We start from the raw sequence: 13,712 nt of genomic DNA, 5'->3' as shown, positions 1-13,712 counted from the left end.
ACAGGGTCTCACGACATAGATCGGACTCATAGTGATCCTCCTGTTTTCAGCTCCCAAGCGCTGGGATTACAGGCACGCGCCACCATGCCCAGCCTCAGTTGCTGCCTCAGCACGCCCTGGGGACGGGGCTGGCATGGGAGTCCAGGGGATCGAACCTCGTCGCTGCGCTCTGCCTAAACTGGCGCTTTAGTCAGCTGAGCTATCTGGCTGGCCTCGGCGTCTCTAAATTTTAAAGAACTCCAACTCTTCTTTACTGGTGCATCTGCGTAGCACCAACATAAACATCATGTATGTGATCATATGTAATGTGAAGGGCTTCCTTCTGCCTTCAACATGGCCTACTCGCAGGCTTTATAAATCTGTAGAGACTGCCCAAGTGTAACACCTATCGGTGTCCTGTCTTAGCTCACTGATACAATTTTCTAGGAATTAACCGTTCCCCCGCGATCTTGCAAGGGTTAAAGTGAGCCGCTGCGTGCCCCGTGGCCGCGCAGTAGGAACGCGTGATGGGCAGCTGGTCTTATCTGTTGCTATCCTGTCATCTAAAGACACAGAAAAGCTACTGAGCGTTTCTGTTCCCAGAACCAAAAACAGGAGTGTCACGCAGGAGATAAGCCTTCTGTCCCTGTGGGGGCCACATCCCCATACCTTGTAAAAGCACTTTAGTTACTGCTCAAGAGGAGTACCAAGTAAGTACCTTCCATTGCTTGTCTCTTTTGTCTCCGGTGTCTTACGGAAACTTGAGTCAAAATGTTTTTCAATTAACCAGAATGCATTACCTGTCTTGGAAAGGTGCGACTGGGGCTCCATCCAGCTAATTTGTAATGTGATACAGAGATAGCGCCTTTGGAAATGTCGATGTTAGGCAGGCTACAAAAGATTTGAAGACAGTTATTGAACAGAGCAACTCATTTTTTTCCGGAAGAATTTTTCATGTAGCCCCAAACTGGATAAGTTGTGTAATTTTTCGCTTTCTTTTATTAAGATTCTGTTGTTAGATCCATTGCACAACATGGTGACTAGTTAAAATAATAGTACCAAGTGAGCTAGTGCGTTATTTGGCTACGTTTAGTCATTCCTTCCTTCCTGTACGTATACTTTAAAACATCGTATTGTATGGAGTAATATACTTCAAAATATTGGATTATACGCAGTAAATACATACAGTTTTGTCAGTATAAACACACAATTTTTTATGAAGAACTGTGCAAGTAAAGTCACAGGAAGTGTGGAGGAGTACATAAATAGTTCCTCCAAGTAACAGTAATTAAGGCTCACACGGGGGTTCATTGTTATCTCGGTGGACCATGGTATTCACAGTAACTAGGACTACAGTAATATGGGTGTTAATAATAGCCATCAGATAGCGTAAATAAGGCATACTTTCTATGATGCATAGAGGAAACCCTTATAAGGATTAGATCATCCTTTTCTAAGAATATTGCAAGGCCGTCATAATTTTCTGAACCCTTTATCTCTCAGCCCCAGGCCTCCCTGCTCATTGCTTACCAGCCCTTTGGAAGTTCTCCGGGGTTTTTATTGGCTAGAGCCAGACCCTGCAAAGACCACATGTTAAAGGTGCTTGAAATTTGAGTAAGGACTCTGTTTGATTTTCATTAATTTGGGAAGCAGGAGAGATTTATTAACTTTTGTTGTTAGTCTTAAGTCTCTTGTATTTGGATACTGCTTAGTACTAGTTCTGTGCTGCTTTTTAGAGGGGAAGGAGGGAGTATTTATCTGCTTCCTTTTCTAGTGCCAGGCTTTGGCACAAGCTGTACAGAACCCTCAAGCAGCTCGTTCACCATCTATACACAGCCACATTCTTTGAGACTGGAAAGTATAAATTTCCCCCAGTTTGTTTAATTTTATATTTTGATAAAGTAATACACAACAAATATTGAATAGGGTAGATTTAAGTAGCATAAGGACACAAATTTTTAGATATGTAAGAAATTTTATGTTTATAGTGTCTTATGTTGCTTTCCTTTATATCTTATAAACATGTATTCAGAAATAATATGTTCTTTAGTCTTGCTTGTGGTTACACCTGCAAAATGAAAGTATGCTCTGAACTATTTAAAAATATTTTCATTTAGAGTTATTTTTAAAGAAATCAATCCAACAAATATACCATTACATTTTCACTGCTATATAGTATTCCTTTGACGAAATAGGGTCCATTCTGCTATCGACGGGTATTGAAATGTTTCTTTCTTTTGCTCTTATGATCATTCTTGTGCATGTTTTCTAGTGCAGAGGTGCACATTTCTGTGGCATATACCACAAGTAGGATTCCTGGTATGTGAATATACTCAGCTTTTCTGTTTGGCACCAGACTGGCAGCAGTAGTGCTTGCTGCCACCGTCACTAGTGGTTGCTCCATCTATATTCACTTATACTTGGTGTGACTATTCACCAGTTTGGTATGAATGGAAAATTTATATTTTATTTGTAGCACTACTTTGCATTTTTCTGACCAGGGTGCGCAGTTTTACCTGTGATTACTGGCCGCTCGGATTTGCTCCGCTGTGAGTGGCTTATGTTTGCTGCCCCCTTTTCTGTGGTTATTTGGTATTTTCATATGGACCCGAAGGAATTGTGTGTCTTCATACTTTGTCATTTATATATGTTGTGAATTTCCTCTTCACTTTCATTTTCCTCAGCCTGGTTGCCTTTCTTTCAGTTCGCGTCGCTTCTCCCCTTTCGTATGGTGCTTGTGCTCTGGGTGTCCTGTCACGAGGCTTCGTGAACAGCTGATGAGGTACACACTGCCCCCGCGCCATGTGTGCTTCGGACGCCTGCCGAGGTGAAGTCAGAGCAGATCGCTGTTTAGAGAGCGAGTGCTGCGGCCCCTTCTCAGCCATAGCTGCACTCGGAAAGTCATGGCATGGGCCTCTGCCTTTTTGAAAAAACAATATTCTTTTGCTTTTTTATTGTGAGATAACTATTTACAATGTAATTAAGTTTATTGGTACAACTTAAGTATATACAGCGATCACACCCATCATAGGGAATGGTACCTGTACGTGGTATGTCCTGGTTTGTCTTCTTCCCCTCCCGCGCCCCTCCCCTCCCTTCAACCCCGCTTCCCCTCCCTAATTACAAAACTTTGTTTCCAGTGTATCTTTCTTTTCTCATTTTTCCCCTTCTTTCCTTTCCCCCTCTTTGCCCCCTAGTTCTCCTTTCCATTTGAGCAATTTCTTCTTATTTCACAATATTGTACAGTTTAGTTCTTATCTATACTTTCACACCGGAGCAACAATGCAATATTTACTCATATGTGTCCAATTCATTTCACTTAAGCGTATGGTCTCAGGGGCCAGGGATATAACTCAGTGGTGTAAAGTGCCTATCTGAGAAGTACAAGTTCTGAGTTCGATCCCCAGGACCACCCCAAAAAAGAATGTGGTCTCAAGGTCCATCCATCTAGCAGTAAATGTTTCAAGTTTATCCTTCTTTATGGCCAAGTAGTACTCCATTATAGTTTTTAAAAAACACATCTTTTTAAACCATTTATTGGTTGCTGGACATATTGGTTTCCAGGATTCCACAGCTGTTACAAACTGTGTCACTATAAACATGTTTGTGCATATATCATGTAGCATGATGTTTTTAATTCTTTTGGGAAGATACCAAGAAGGGGGAAAGCTAGATCAAATGGAATCTATAGTCCTCATTTTTTGAGGACTCTCCACACTGATTTCCACAGTGATTGCACTACCTACACTCCCACCAACAGTGCAGAAGGGTTCCTTTTTCCCCACAGTCCTGGCAGCCTTTATTGGTTGACGTGTTTTTATAATAGCCATTCTTGCTGGAGTGAGATGGAATCTCAGTTTGGTTTTAATTTTAATCACAATAGGTCTGTAGTAGAAATTCAAATTGGAATTGTCCCCGCCTTGCATTTGTTGCTCAAGTTGCCTTCCGCTATTCTAGGTCTCATGTGGTTCCAGATGAATTTTAGGAATGTTTTCTCTAGCTCTGTGAGGTACGCTAATGGTATTTTGATTGGGATTCATTAAGTCTGTATAACAATTTCAGGAATTCGGCCGTTTTCGCTATGTTGGTTTTTCCTGCTCAAGAGCAGGGGCTAGCGTTTGATTTTCTGATATCTTCTTCAGTTTCCTTTTTCAGAGTACTATAGTTTTCAATACAGAGATTTTTTACTTCCTTTCTTAGATTGATTCCTAAGTACTTCTTTTCTTTCTTTCTTTCTTTTTTTTGGATGCTATTGTGAAAGGTGTTGCTTCCCTAATTTCACTGTCAGTGGTTTTGTCGTTTGTGCACAGGAGTGCTAGTGAGTTTTGAGCACTGACTTTGTATCCATCCATGTGAGTGCATTTGGTTATTAACTCAAGTCTTTTGGTAGAGTTTGGGGCTCTCCTATGTAGAGTATCATGTCATTTGCAAATACTGGTAATTTAATTTTTTTTTTCTTCTTTATTCCTTTTATTTCTTTCTCTTGTCTAGTTGCTGTTAATAATGTTTCCAGACCTATATTAAGTAGGAGTGGTGATAGTGGACATCCTTTTCTAGTTCCTAACTGTAGAGTGAAAGCTTTCAATTTTTGACCATTTAGCGTGATATTGACATTGACTTGTTATAGATGGCTTTTATATGATTGAGATAAAAACCATCTATTCCAATTTTCTTTTTTTTTTTTTTTCTGTATTTAGGGAAGGGTCTACAGGGTGTTCAGGGTCTCACTGTGTAGATCAGACTTGTAGTGATTCTCCTGTTTACAGCCTCCCAAGTGCTGGGATTATAGGTGGGTGCCATCACACCCAGTCTCAATGGCCTTCTCAGCATACCCCTGGGGCGGGGCTGGCACGGCAGGCCTGGGGATCGAACCCCTGGCCCCTGCGTCTGCCTAAGCAGGTGCTTTAATCCACTGAGCTATTTGGCCGGCCCTTATTCCAGTTTTCTGTAGGGTTTTTGTGATGAATTAGTAGTAGACTTTGTCAAATGCTTTTTCTTCATCTATTAAGAAGACCATGTGATTTTTGTCTTTTGCTATGTTGATATACATTTATTGTTTTGCTTATGGTGAACCATCCCTGTCTTCCTGAGATGAATCCCATATTCTTGATGATTTTTTGCATTCTGCTTGCTAGCATCTTATTGAGCATTTTTTGCATCTCTGTTCATTAAGAGACTAGCCTGTAGTTTTTCAGTTGGGACCTTCTCTGGTTTTTATGTCAGGGCAATACTTGCCTGCCAAAATGAGTTAGGGAGAACTACTTCCCTTTCAATTTCATTAAAGAGTTTGAAGAATAATGACATTAGGCAGTGTGTGTGTGTGCTGTCATAATTTTCAGATTATGATGCAGTATATGAACTATTACTATTTTAAATTTTGTCAAAAATATTGTTACTTTCCATGGAAGGAAGAAAATTGCCCCTTGTATTTCCTTTATTGCATCTTGTAGTGTAACACTAAACTCAGAAAAGATGCTTGGGACCCTGCCTCTGGAAACCTAGAGAATGCAAAGTCAGCAGCGACCCACGCGATGGCAGACAGGCTCCACAGTCAGTGAGGGAAGGACCTGGCCTTGGCCAGCCTCGGAATGGGATCCTGTTACTCTCAGAAGGGCGCCGCTCTGCTCTACGACAGTGGTTCAAGAAGCAGCCAGTCAGTGACTGTACACTGTGACCTTCTCACTTGGTGCTATGAACCGAGCCCTGCCTGTGCCCAGTCAGAGGGTCTGTCTCAATTTCTTCCACCTCTGCTCACGCTTATCTTCGTCTTTCTCCAAATCTGAGGGCAGAAGTAAACTAAGGAAAATAAAGAGCCTCGTTGGAGTTCAGCATATAAGATAGACACAGACGCAATAAGAGAGCAGAACTTATGAAGTCCTCAGTGTTCTGCGTTTGTCAGTGGACACGCGAGGACCAAGACTGAAGGAAGGACACCGCTCCTCAGGATTTCCAGCTCACCCTGCTTGCAACTCTCCCAAACACACACATAATCCTGGAAAGATGCCTGTCTTTAACAAAGAGCAGGCATAGTCAAGGAAGAAAGTTATCATTCAGTGTAGGGCCTGGAGGAGAAAAAAGAGAATACAGGATAGAGAAGAGACGGCAAATGCATTTCATTTGATTAGCAGTGAAGTAGATACTACGGATCCTGGCTTTCTTCAGCATCTGTCTTACTTGACTGCTACATGTTAAAGTGCTTTAGAAATTTTGTTAGAGTTCACGCTGTGATTCTCATAAGCTTAGTAACTTGAAAACTGTCAGATGTGTCTCTTCTGATTTTCAAGTCCAGCCTCCCATGTCTGGCTGCTGGCTATGGATGCTCTTGGGTGTCTCCAGGCGTCTTACACTCGACGGGCACAAAATTCGGCTTCATTTTCCACCCTTGCAAAAGTACGCTTCCTTGTCACTCACTAGCCCTGCAGTCCACCTCACTGTGTAAACCTAAAGCATCACAAGCATCTTGCTTTTCTGTAGCTGTTTCATTTCAGTTCATCAGCCCAACTTCTTTGTACCTTAGTTTACTTACTATGAAATTAGAATAAGAATATATTTCTAGTAACATGTTGGGGAATTAAAAGAATTAATAAATACAGTCGTTGAGGGGGTGGTTGGGACAGGGTCTTGCAACCTAGTTTGGGTTGGTCTTGAACTCACAGTATAGCCCAGGCTGGCCTCAAACTCACACCAGTCCTCCTACTTCAGCCTCTCAAGTGCTAGGATTACAGGTAATCACCACCACGCCTAGCCAATAAATACAGTCTTCAAACAGTGCTTGACACTTAGCATAATTCATTATACCCACTGCTCTCATTGCTGTCCTTACTTTTTGTCCCCATGAAGAAAACACCCTGGCCTAGGTCACCATCTCTCCCATGATCCATGGTAATAGCTTTCTTGTTTCTGTGCTTTTACTCTTCTGCTATAGTCCATCCTCCATAGAGCCCAGGACATTAAAAAAAAAAAAAAAAAAAAAAAAAAGCCTGGGCAGACAGCTCAGTGGAATAAGTGCTTTGTCTGGTAAGCGCAAGGTCCTGAGTTTGATCCCTGGTACTGAAAAAAAAAAAAAAAAATCATGTCACACTGCCCTGCTTTATGTCCTTCAGTGGATTTCCACTGCTCTTAGAACAGACCCCACTTGTAGGCCGCCCAACCTGGCATCTGCCTGTACACCAGTCTCCAGTCTCCTCCATTCTGTTGTTCAAGTTAAGCCTTTTCTTTCCTTCAGGTTTGCCCTGTTCCTTTAGTATGAAATTCTCTTCTACCAGTTCTGAGTGTGTCTGGCTCATTTGCATGTAGAGAGTTGTTTTCGGTACTTTTCTTGTTGCTGAGACAAAATATCCAACACCTAAAGGTAAAAGATGAGAAGTTTATTTAAGCTCCGATTTAGAGGTTTCAGTTCATCGTTGGCTGGCTCCAAGGCAGGCTGGTGTGGCAGAGTGCATTGAAGAAGGGAAACAGTCCATGGTGTGGCAAGCCAGGCAGAAGGCAGCAAAGCAGCAAGCAGCTGTGTATAGCAGGCAGCAGCAAAGCAGCAGCAGGAGCCTCTCTGCCCCATGCTTGTGTTTCAGCCAGGCTGTAAGCCTCTTGATGGATGCTGCCCACACCCACGGGAGGGCGCCCATGATCCCATTATCATGCATTTAATCCCAGCACCATATACCCTAGATCCAGCCACCTCCAAAAACACGCACCCATGACCATGGAGGCTTGTAGGAGACAACATCTAGATACAAACCATACAGGAAACTTCAGCTCACTTCTTACCTCATTTACCTACCCAACCTATTCTTTGCAAAATCACTTTCCTTTATTACCTTTTAATATTATCAAATTTATCTTCTTCACAGCTCTTATAGTATATGATTATTTGTGTGTTTACTTCTTATCACTCTCACATCTAGAAGGGGCAGAAACCTTTCATAACTTGTTAAAGTGCACATCACATAGCGTGTGTTCAAAAAAAAGGTATCAAATGAGTGGTCACTTCTAAAAGGAAGGAGAAGGCCCAACGGAGAATCTGAGGGCCTGTTGTTGGAAGTTTTCAGTTTAGAGTTCTGCCATGGAGAAGATCACCACCAGTATGCACCCTTTCAAACATTCCTCTCAAAGTAGATTAAAAGATACTTTTTTTTTGTGGACCAGGGATTGAACTCAGGCCCTTGCACTTGCCAGAGAAGCACTTACTCCACTGAGCCATCTCCCTGGCCCCAAAAGATACTTTTCTGTCAGTGTCCTAAAAAGATAAAAGTAAATGATCACTAAATGTTGCTATAAAATTTTATTTATTTATTTTTTCAAATCAAATTGGTATGACAGTTTCAATAATTAACACATTGCATACATTCTTCCTAGTGGTTAATTGCTGTACAAGATGCGGACATGATATCCTATTTACAAACACCATTAGAGCAAATCCCTCTATTCATTAAGAGAATGTAACTATATATATCTATCCTAACCACTTTGAATACATAGATACAAAATGGACATTCATCTGTATACCCTTTTTTGTTAAGTTCCGTTATTTGAATATTATAGGTGTGTAAACTCAGCAAAATAATCTAAAAGAGTCCAGTAGTCCATAATAGTATTGGATCTTCCACTTCACTGGCAATGTCAGAAATTGTTGACCTGAGTCCCCTACAGCTCAACATAACAGCCTGACTTTACTTCTTATATTTCGTTTTTATACTTTTCTGCTGGATGGTTAAGACCAAGGTAAAGAAGGACCTATGCAACAAGAGTTGTAGCTTTTGGGTCTGATAAGGTCAGTGAAATCCCCTCAGGATTTATCCTGAGATCCTGTACCTCAGATTGTAGAACCTTTGTCAGTGTAGCCATGTGGATGAGTCACGGCCATTGCTTGGCCAATGTGCTCTCTGTGAAAGCCTGAGAGAATGTTTTCTCTCCATGTGACTCTACTTAGGCACTCTCTACATCATCGATCCCTTTCCTGTTTGGCCCCATAATCTCCCTGATCAGAAAATTTGGGACACTACCGAGGTACATGACGTTACAGTACAAGTTCTCATATGTCCTGAGTCTTAATTGACCTTGGAAGGCTAGGGCCAAAATGTTGGCTTTCCTTAAAATTTTAAATTGTTATCTGTCATAAGCCTTTAGTCCTGTCATACAATAAAAAAAATCAAGGAATTTTGTTATAAATCATAGTCTAGGGACCTCTGGAGTCTTAGGACTTATCGTGATAGCAGTGCTTATCTGTCAGCCATGGCGGAGTGCGTGTGCCTTATGCCAGCTGCATAAAGTGTCCCGAACCTGCTGTTGATGTAATATAATATTCCCTTGTCACATTCTTAACATGTAAAGAAGTAAAATATAATGTGAAAAAGGCCTCTTGGTCACTGTTGAACAAATAGACTGAATATCTGTGCTGACAAAAAAAAAAATTATACTTTTAAAATTTTCTTTTGTAAATTAATTAAGAAAAAAAACTTTGAATGCCCAAAGTAATGACAATTTCTGAGAGGAAAGGAGCGCATCCATACCTGTCCCCTGTTGCAAGGACGCGTGTGTGGTTGGGCCCTGGGAGTGGGCTGTGTCCCCTCGGTAGTGGCAAGCCAGTGATGTGGCTAGGAGGCTCTTCACACCACCTTCAGCAGGAGGCTGAAGACCACGCAGATAATGAACCAATTCAGATAGTGTTGAACTTGATCAGGAATAAAAGGGTACTAAAACTTCAGTCCTGTGGCTTAGGAGACCTAAAATTTGCACCTTAAGAACTGGAATTACTCTACACCTAGTGCTAGCAGGCCTTGAGGGTTTTTAACGTAGAGCTGGGTAGCTTAGTGGTAGTACTGCTTTGCGTGTGTGAGGCCAAGTTGGGTCCCCAGAACTGAAACTGAAAAATATCTCAAAGTAATAAGTAGCCATGTGCTAGTACGTATGTAGCTGTAGAAAAATGCATTCATTAATCCTAAGAAATCCAGACTGTTCTTATGTATCGCTATCGTTGTGAGTTGAGTTGTAGCCAAAGTGATGAAGACCATTTGCAACTTGTTTTTCCTGCTAGCATGGATCCTGCTGAGGCGGAACAAAACCCTGAAGAAAAGGAATATTCTGCTGTGTGTGTCGGCAAAGAAGCAGACATTAAAAAGTCCGGAAGAATGACAGCTGTTGTCCATGACAGAGAAGTGGTCATTTTCTACCACAGGGGAGAATATCATGCTATGGATATTCGCTGCTACCGTAAGCTTTTATTTTTCTTCTGTAGCACTTGTACATATTATTCACAGAACTATCAAAATTCACTTTTTGTAGTGACCAGATATAATATTCAATTCCTTTTCAGATTCAGGAGGACCTTTACATTTGGGAGAAATAGAGGTACATAAAATTAAATTTATTCTAAACAAACTCCAATATTTCCTATTTCCATTAATTTGTGTCATTCTTTATTCAAACAGTGTATATTTGGATGTAATTATATTTTAGTGCTTTGAATATAATTGCTAATATTCTAAGTATTCACACTCATAAAGAACCATTGCATAGATAAATATGAGAACTATGCATATCTTTTTACCTGTCAGCTATATTCTTGGATATTGAGCTGAGGTATATAATTGCACAAATGTTTTTCTATACTTAAGAAAAGTTTACTGTAGTATTATTTATTATATTTTAAAATTAAAGGTAACCTAAATGTTTTAACAATAATAACCAGGTTAAATAAAACCATAACCCAGCCATGCTGTGGAATGCTGAGTGGCTGTGGAATGGGGGAGGGGCCTGGGTTTGCTGTGTGGAGGGATGCTGAGGTATTTATGAGTAACAAAAGTCATGCAGTAATAACTCTAGTTCTCCTTATTAAATTAAGATATTTGCCTTTTACTTTATATACTTTATATATTGAATTTTTGTAAGCATTTATTTTATATAATGATTTTTTTTTTTTAATTTTAAAGAAAGAAACCACGAAGTGGCTGAGTGGCCCAGGCTGGACTGTAACTTGCAGTCTCCCTGCTTCAGCCTCCTAGAGTGCTGGGGCTGCAGGAATTAATACCTTGCCCAGCCTTAAAGCTTAACTGAGGGGCTGGGGAGATGGCTCAGTAAGATAAGCGCTTGCCTGGCAAGCACAAGGGCTTGAGTTCAATCCCCAGTACCACAAAAAAAAAAAAAAAAAAAAAAGCTTAACTGAGAAAGAAAAGGAAAATTTTCTTTCCTTTCTTATATTCCAAAACTGGTTGCCTAGTGTTTACTGTCTTTCTATCTTGTTCTGTCTCTAAATAATGCAGACTGTAAGCTTGAACTTGACTTCTCACTCTCTCAACCTGTTGATACCTACCTGGTTTCATACCTAGCCTCATGTTAAAGATGCATTTAAATTATGTTAAAGATGCATTTAAATTATGAACATGGGATGTTTGCTCACAATTCTGTGGGTGTACAGATCAGTCCTCCTGCTTTCTGGTGCAGCGGAAGAGCAAGCACCCGCTGTTGATACTGTCTTACGGATCCCCAGTTCGAGTCTACAGAAGCTTCATGGCTCTGCTGCTCACAGTGCGGCCGGCAGCCTAGCAGCTCTGTCCTCAGCCTTGCTTCCTGGACACATATGCTCGAGCCCTGCTGTACGTTTGCTGAATTTACACAGATGAGGGGGCACTAGACAGAAGCCACTGTGTGTCCCATGCGCCTTAAAAGCTTGAGGAGAATTTCACTGAGAGCTAAAAGGAATCACAAGTTGCTCTTCATCAACACGTGCCCTAGGCCTTCAGTCAAGCCTCTTGAATTCCATCTGCAGCCTGCAGCTCTTGTGCCGGCCGCTGGGAATTGCTTTAGAGGCACAAGGAGCCCTTGTACCTTCTCTGAATCTCTGACAAGGAAGAGGCGCTAAGAAAGAGAACAGCTGCGCCACAGTCACATGGTAGTGGCCTGAGTGGGGCCTCTTCTGGTAGAGCTCTGGCCCAGGGGCTTCCAGTCACTGCAAAAGGGACTTGATGACTCTCCTCCTAATGGGCTCTGCTTTATTCTGAATAACTTGTAAATGGGAAAAATAAGGAACAGCTGGCCTGTTCTTTCCCCTGGGTCTTTTGCAGTGGATTCTGTACTAAGTGGAAGGCTCATCATGAAATGCCAGGTCTGTTTTTTTCTCCAGGACTTTGATGGACGACCATGCATAGTCTGCCCTTGGCATAAATTCAAGATTACGCTGGCAACAGGAGAAGGGCTATACCAGTCTGTGAACCCCAGGGATCCATCATCAAAACCCAAGTGGTGCTCCAAAGGAATAAAGCAAAGGATTCACACCGTGACAGTGGAGAAGGGGCATATCTATGTGACGCTTTCTAAGGAACCTTTTAAGTGTGACTCTGATTTCTATGCTACTGGACAATACAAAGTAATTCAGAGTTCTTCCTGATAAAAGTATGTATATGATAGTGAAAAATGTGGTGCTTATTTTAAGATACTTTTTAATAACTGTTTCAATATCAAAGATGAATTTTTTTCAACATAAGTACAAGTGTTACTTATCTTTTGAAATCATATAGATCAGTGAAGTTTAAAAGCACATGTACTGAGAAAGGATATTGGTCTGAGGATTACCGTGAGACAAGAGTACCTTTCATCCACATTCCATCCAGTCCTCTGGACTGATCAGAACCTGAAGGTTATGTTTGGGACATTCAATATAAGGAGGATTCAAATAATTTAGAGTGATCAAAATGAGTAATAAGTAAAGTATGATTTCATAGGAGAATTTTTTATTAGAACAAAAGGCCCTTTTTGGTGTTGTAGGCTATTCTAAGGTTTTTGGGGGAGGGGTTGTTTTAGTTTTAGTTTTTTTTCTTTAATTTCAATGTCAAATGTTTATTTCTATGCCACAGTCACCTTAGCACAATTTCTAAAAGAAAAGAATTCAGAAAACTGTTTTTGGCCAGAATGTTTTCTCCGCCAGTTACAAGAAAAAAAAATGAACACCTTGGTACCATAATTACCTTTTTTTTCACATCATCCTAGTGACTAAATCTCAGTATTTTAGTGTTTTTCGGGCAAGGTCTCACTACACAGCTCAGACTGGCCTTGAGCTCACTTTGTAGCACAGAGTGGTCTCAAATTCACAGAAATCCTTCTACCTCCTCCTCAAGTTCTGGAATTACAGGCATGTGCCACCACACTCAGATGGGTTTTTTGTTTATTTGTTTGTTTGTTTGTTTTTTGTGGTACCAGGGATCAAACTCGGGAGCTTCCGCTTGCCAGGTAGCCGCTTATACCACTGAGCTATATCCCTGGCTTAATTTTTTGTTTTGAAACAGGGTCTTGCTGTGTAGTTCAGGTCAGCCTTGAGTTCACTATGTAGGCTAGGCTGGCCTCGAACTCACAGCAGTCCTCTTGCCTCAGCCTCCCATGTGCTGGGATTAGAGGAACGCATCATCACACTCTGCTCTTCTAGGAGTTTTAATAGGTATAAAGTAAAAATTAAACTGCTTGCTCCATTTAAACAATTAGTAAAAATTAAACTGTTTTTCTCAGTTTAAACAATTACCTGCATTCTTTCATCCTTGTCTCATCAAGACCTCCACTGATTCCACCTCATTTGATTATTACTCTGACATTGTAAAGTTAAAATTCAAGTTCATGGAAATAGTCCTCTGAAGTGCAGTTTTTCCAATACACAGCAGTAAAGGTGAATCTGTGTGCTGCACCTAAAAGTGAGAAGCTCGTGAAAGCCCTGGAGCGTTGGCTCGCCTCCTCTCTGCTCAAGGCGTTGTCAT

At 41.1% G+C, this 13,712-nt stretch overlaps 1 protein-coding gene across 1 annotated transcript; it reads left to right on the top strand.

Moving 5' to 3' along the window:
* The first annotated feature begins 10,010 nt into the window (after nt 1–10,010).
* On the top strand, nt 10,011–13,060 carry Rfesd (Rieske Fe-S domain containing). Its single transcript, XM_004625431.2, has 3 exons — nt 10,011–10,185; nt 10,289–10,323; nt 12,095–13,060. Exons 1-3 carry the CDS (start codon nt 10,011–10,013, stop codon nt 12,356–12,358), a joined length of 474 nt encoding a protein of 157 aa, XP_004625488.1. The 3' UTR covers nt 12,359–13,060.
* Nucleotides 13,061–13,712: the final 652 nt, after the last annotated feature.

Source organism: Octodon degus, unplaced genomic scaffold, assembly GCF_000260255.1.
Source record: "Octodon degus isolate 3935 unplaced genomic scaffold, OctDeg1.0 scaffold00009, whole genome shotgun sequence".
Classification (NCBI taxonomy): Eukaryota; Metazoa; Chordata; class Mammalia; order Rodentia; family Octodontidae; genus Octodon; species Octodon degus.
Note: the sequence above shows the minus strand (reverse complement) of the source record. Positions and strands in the feature narration are given on the sequence as shown.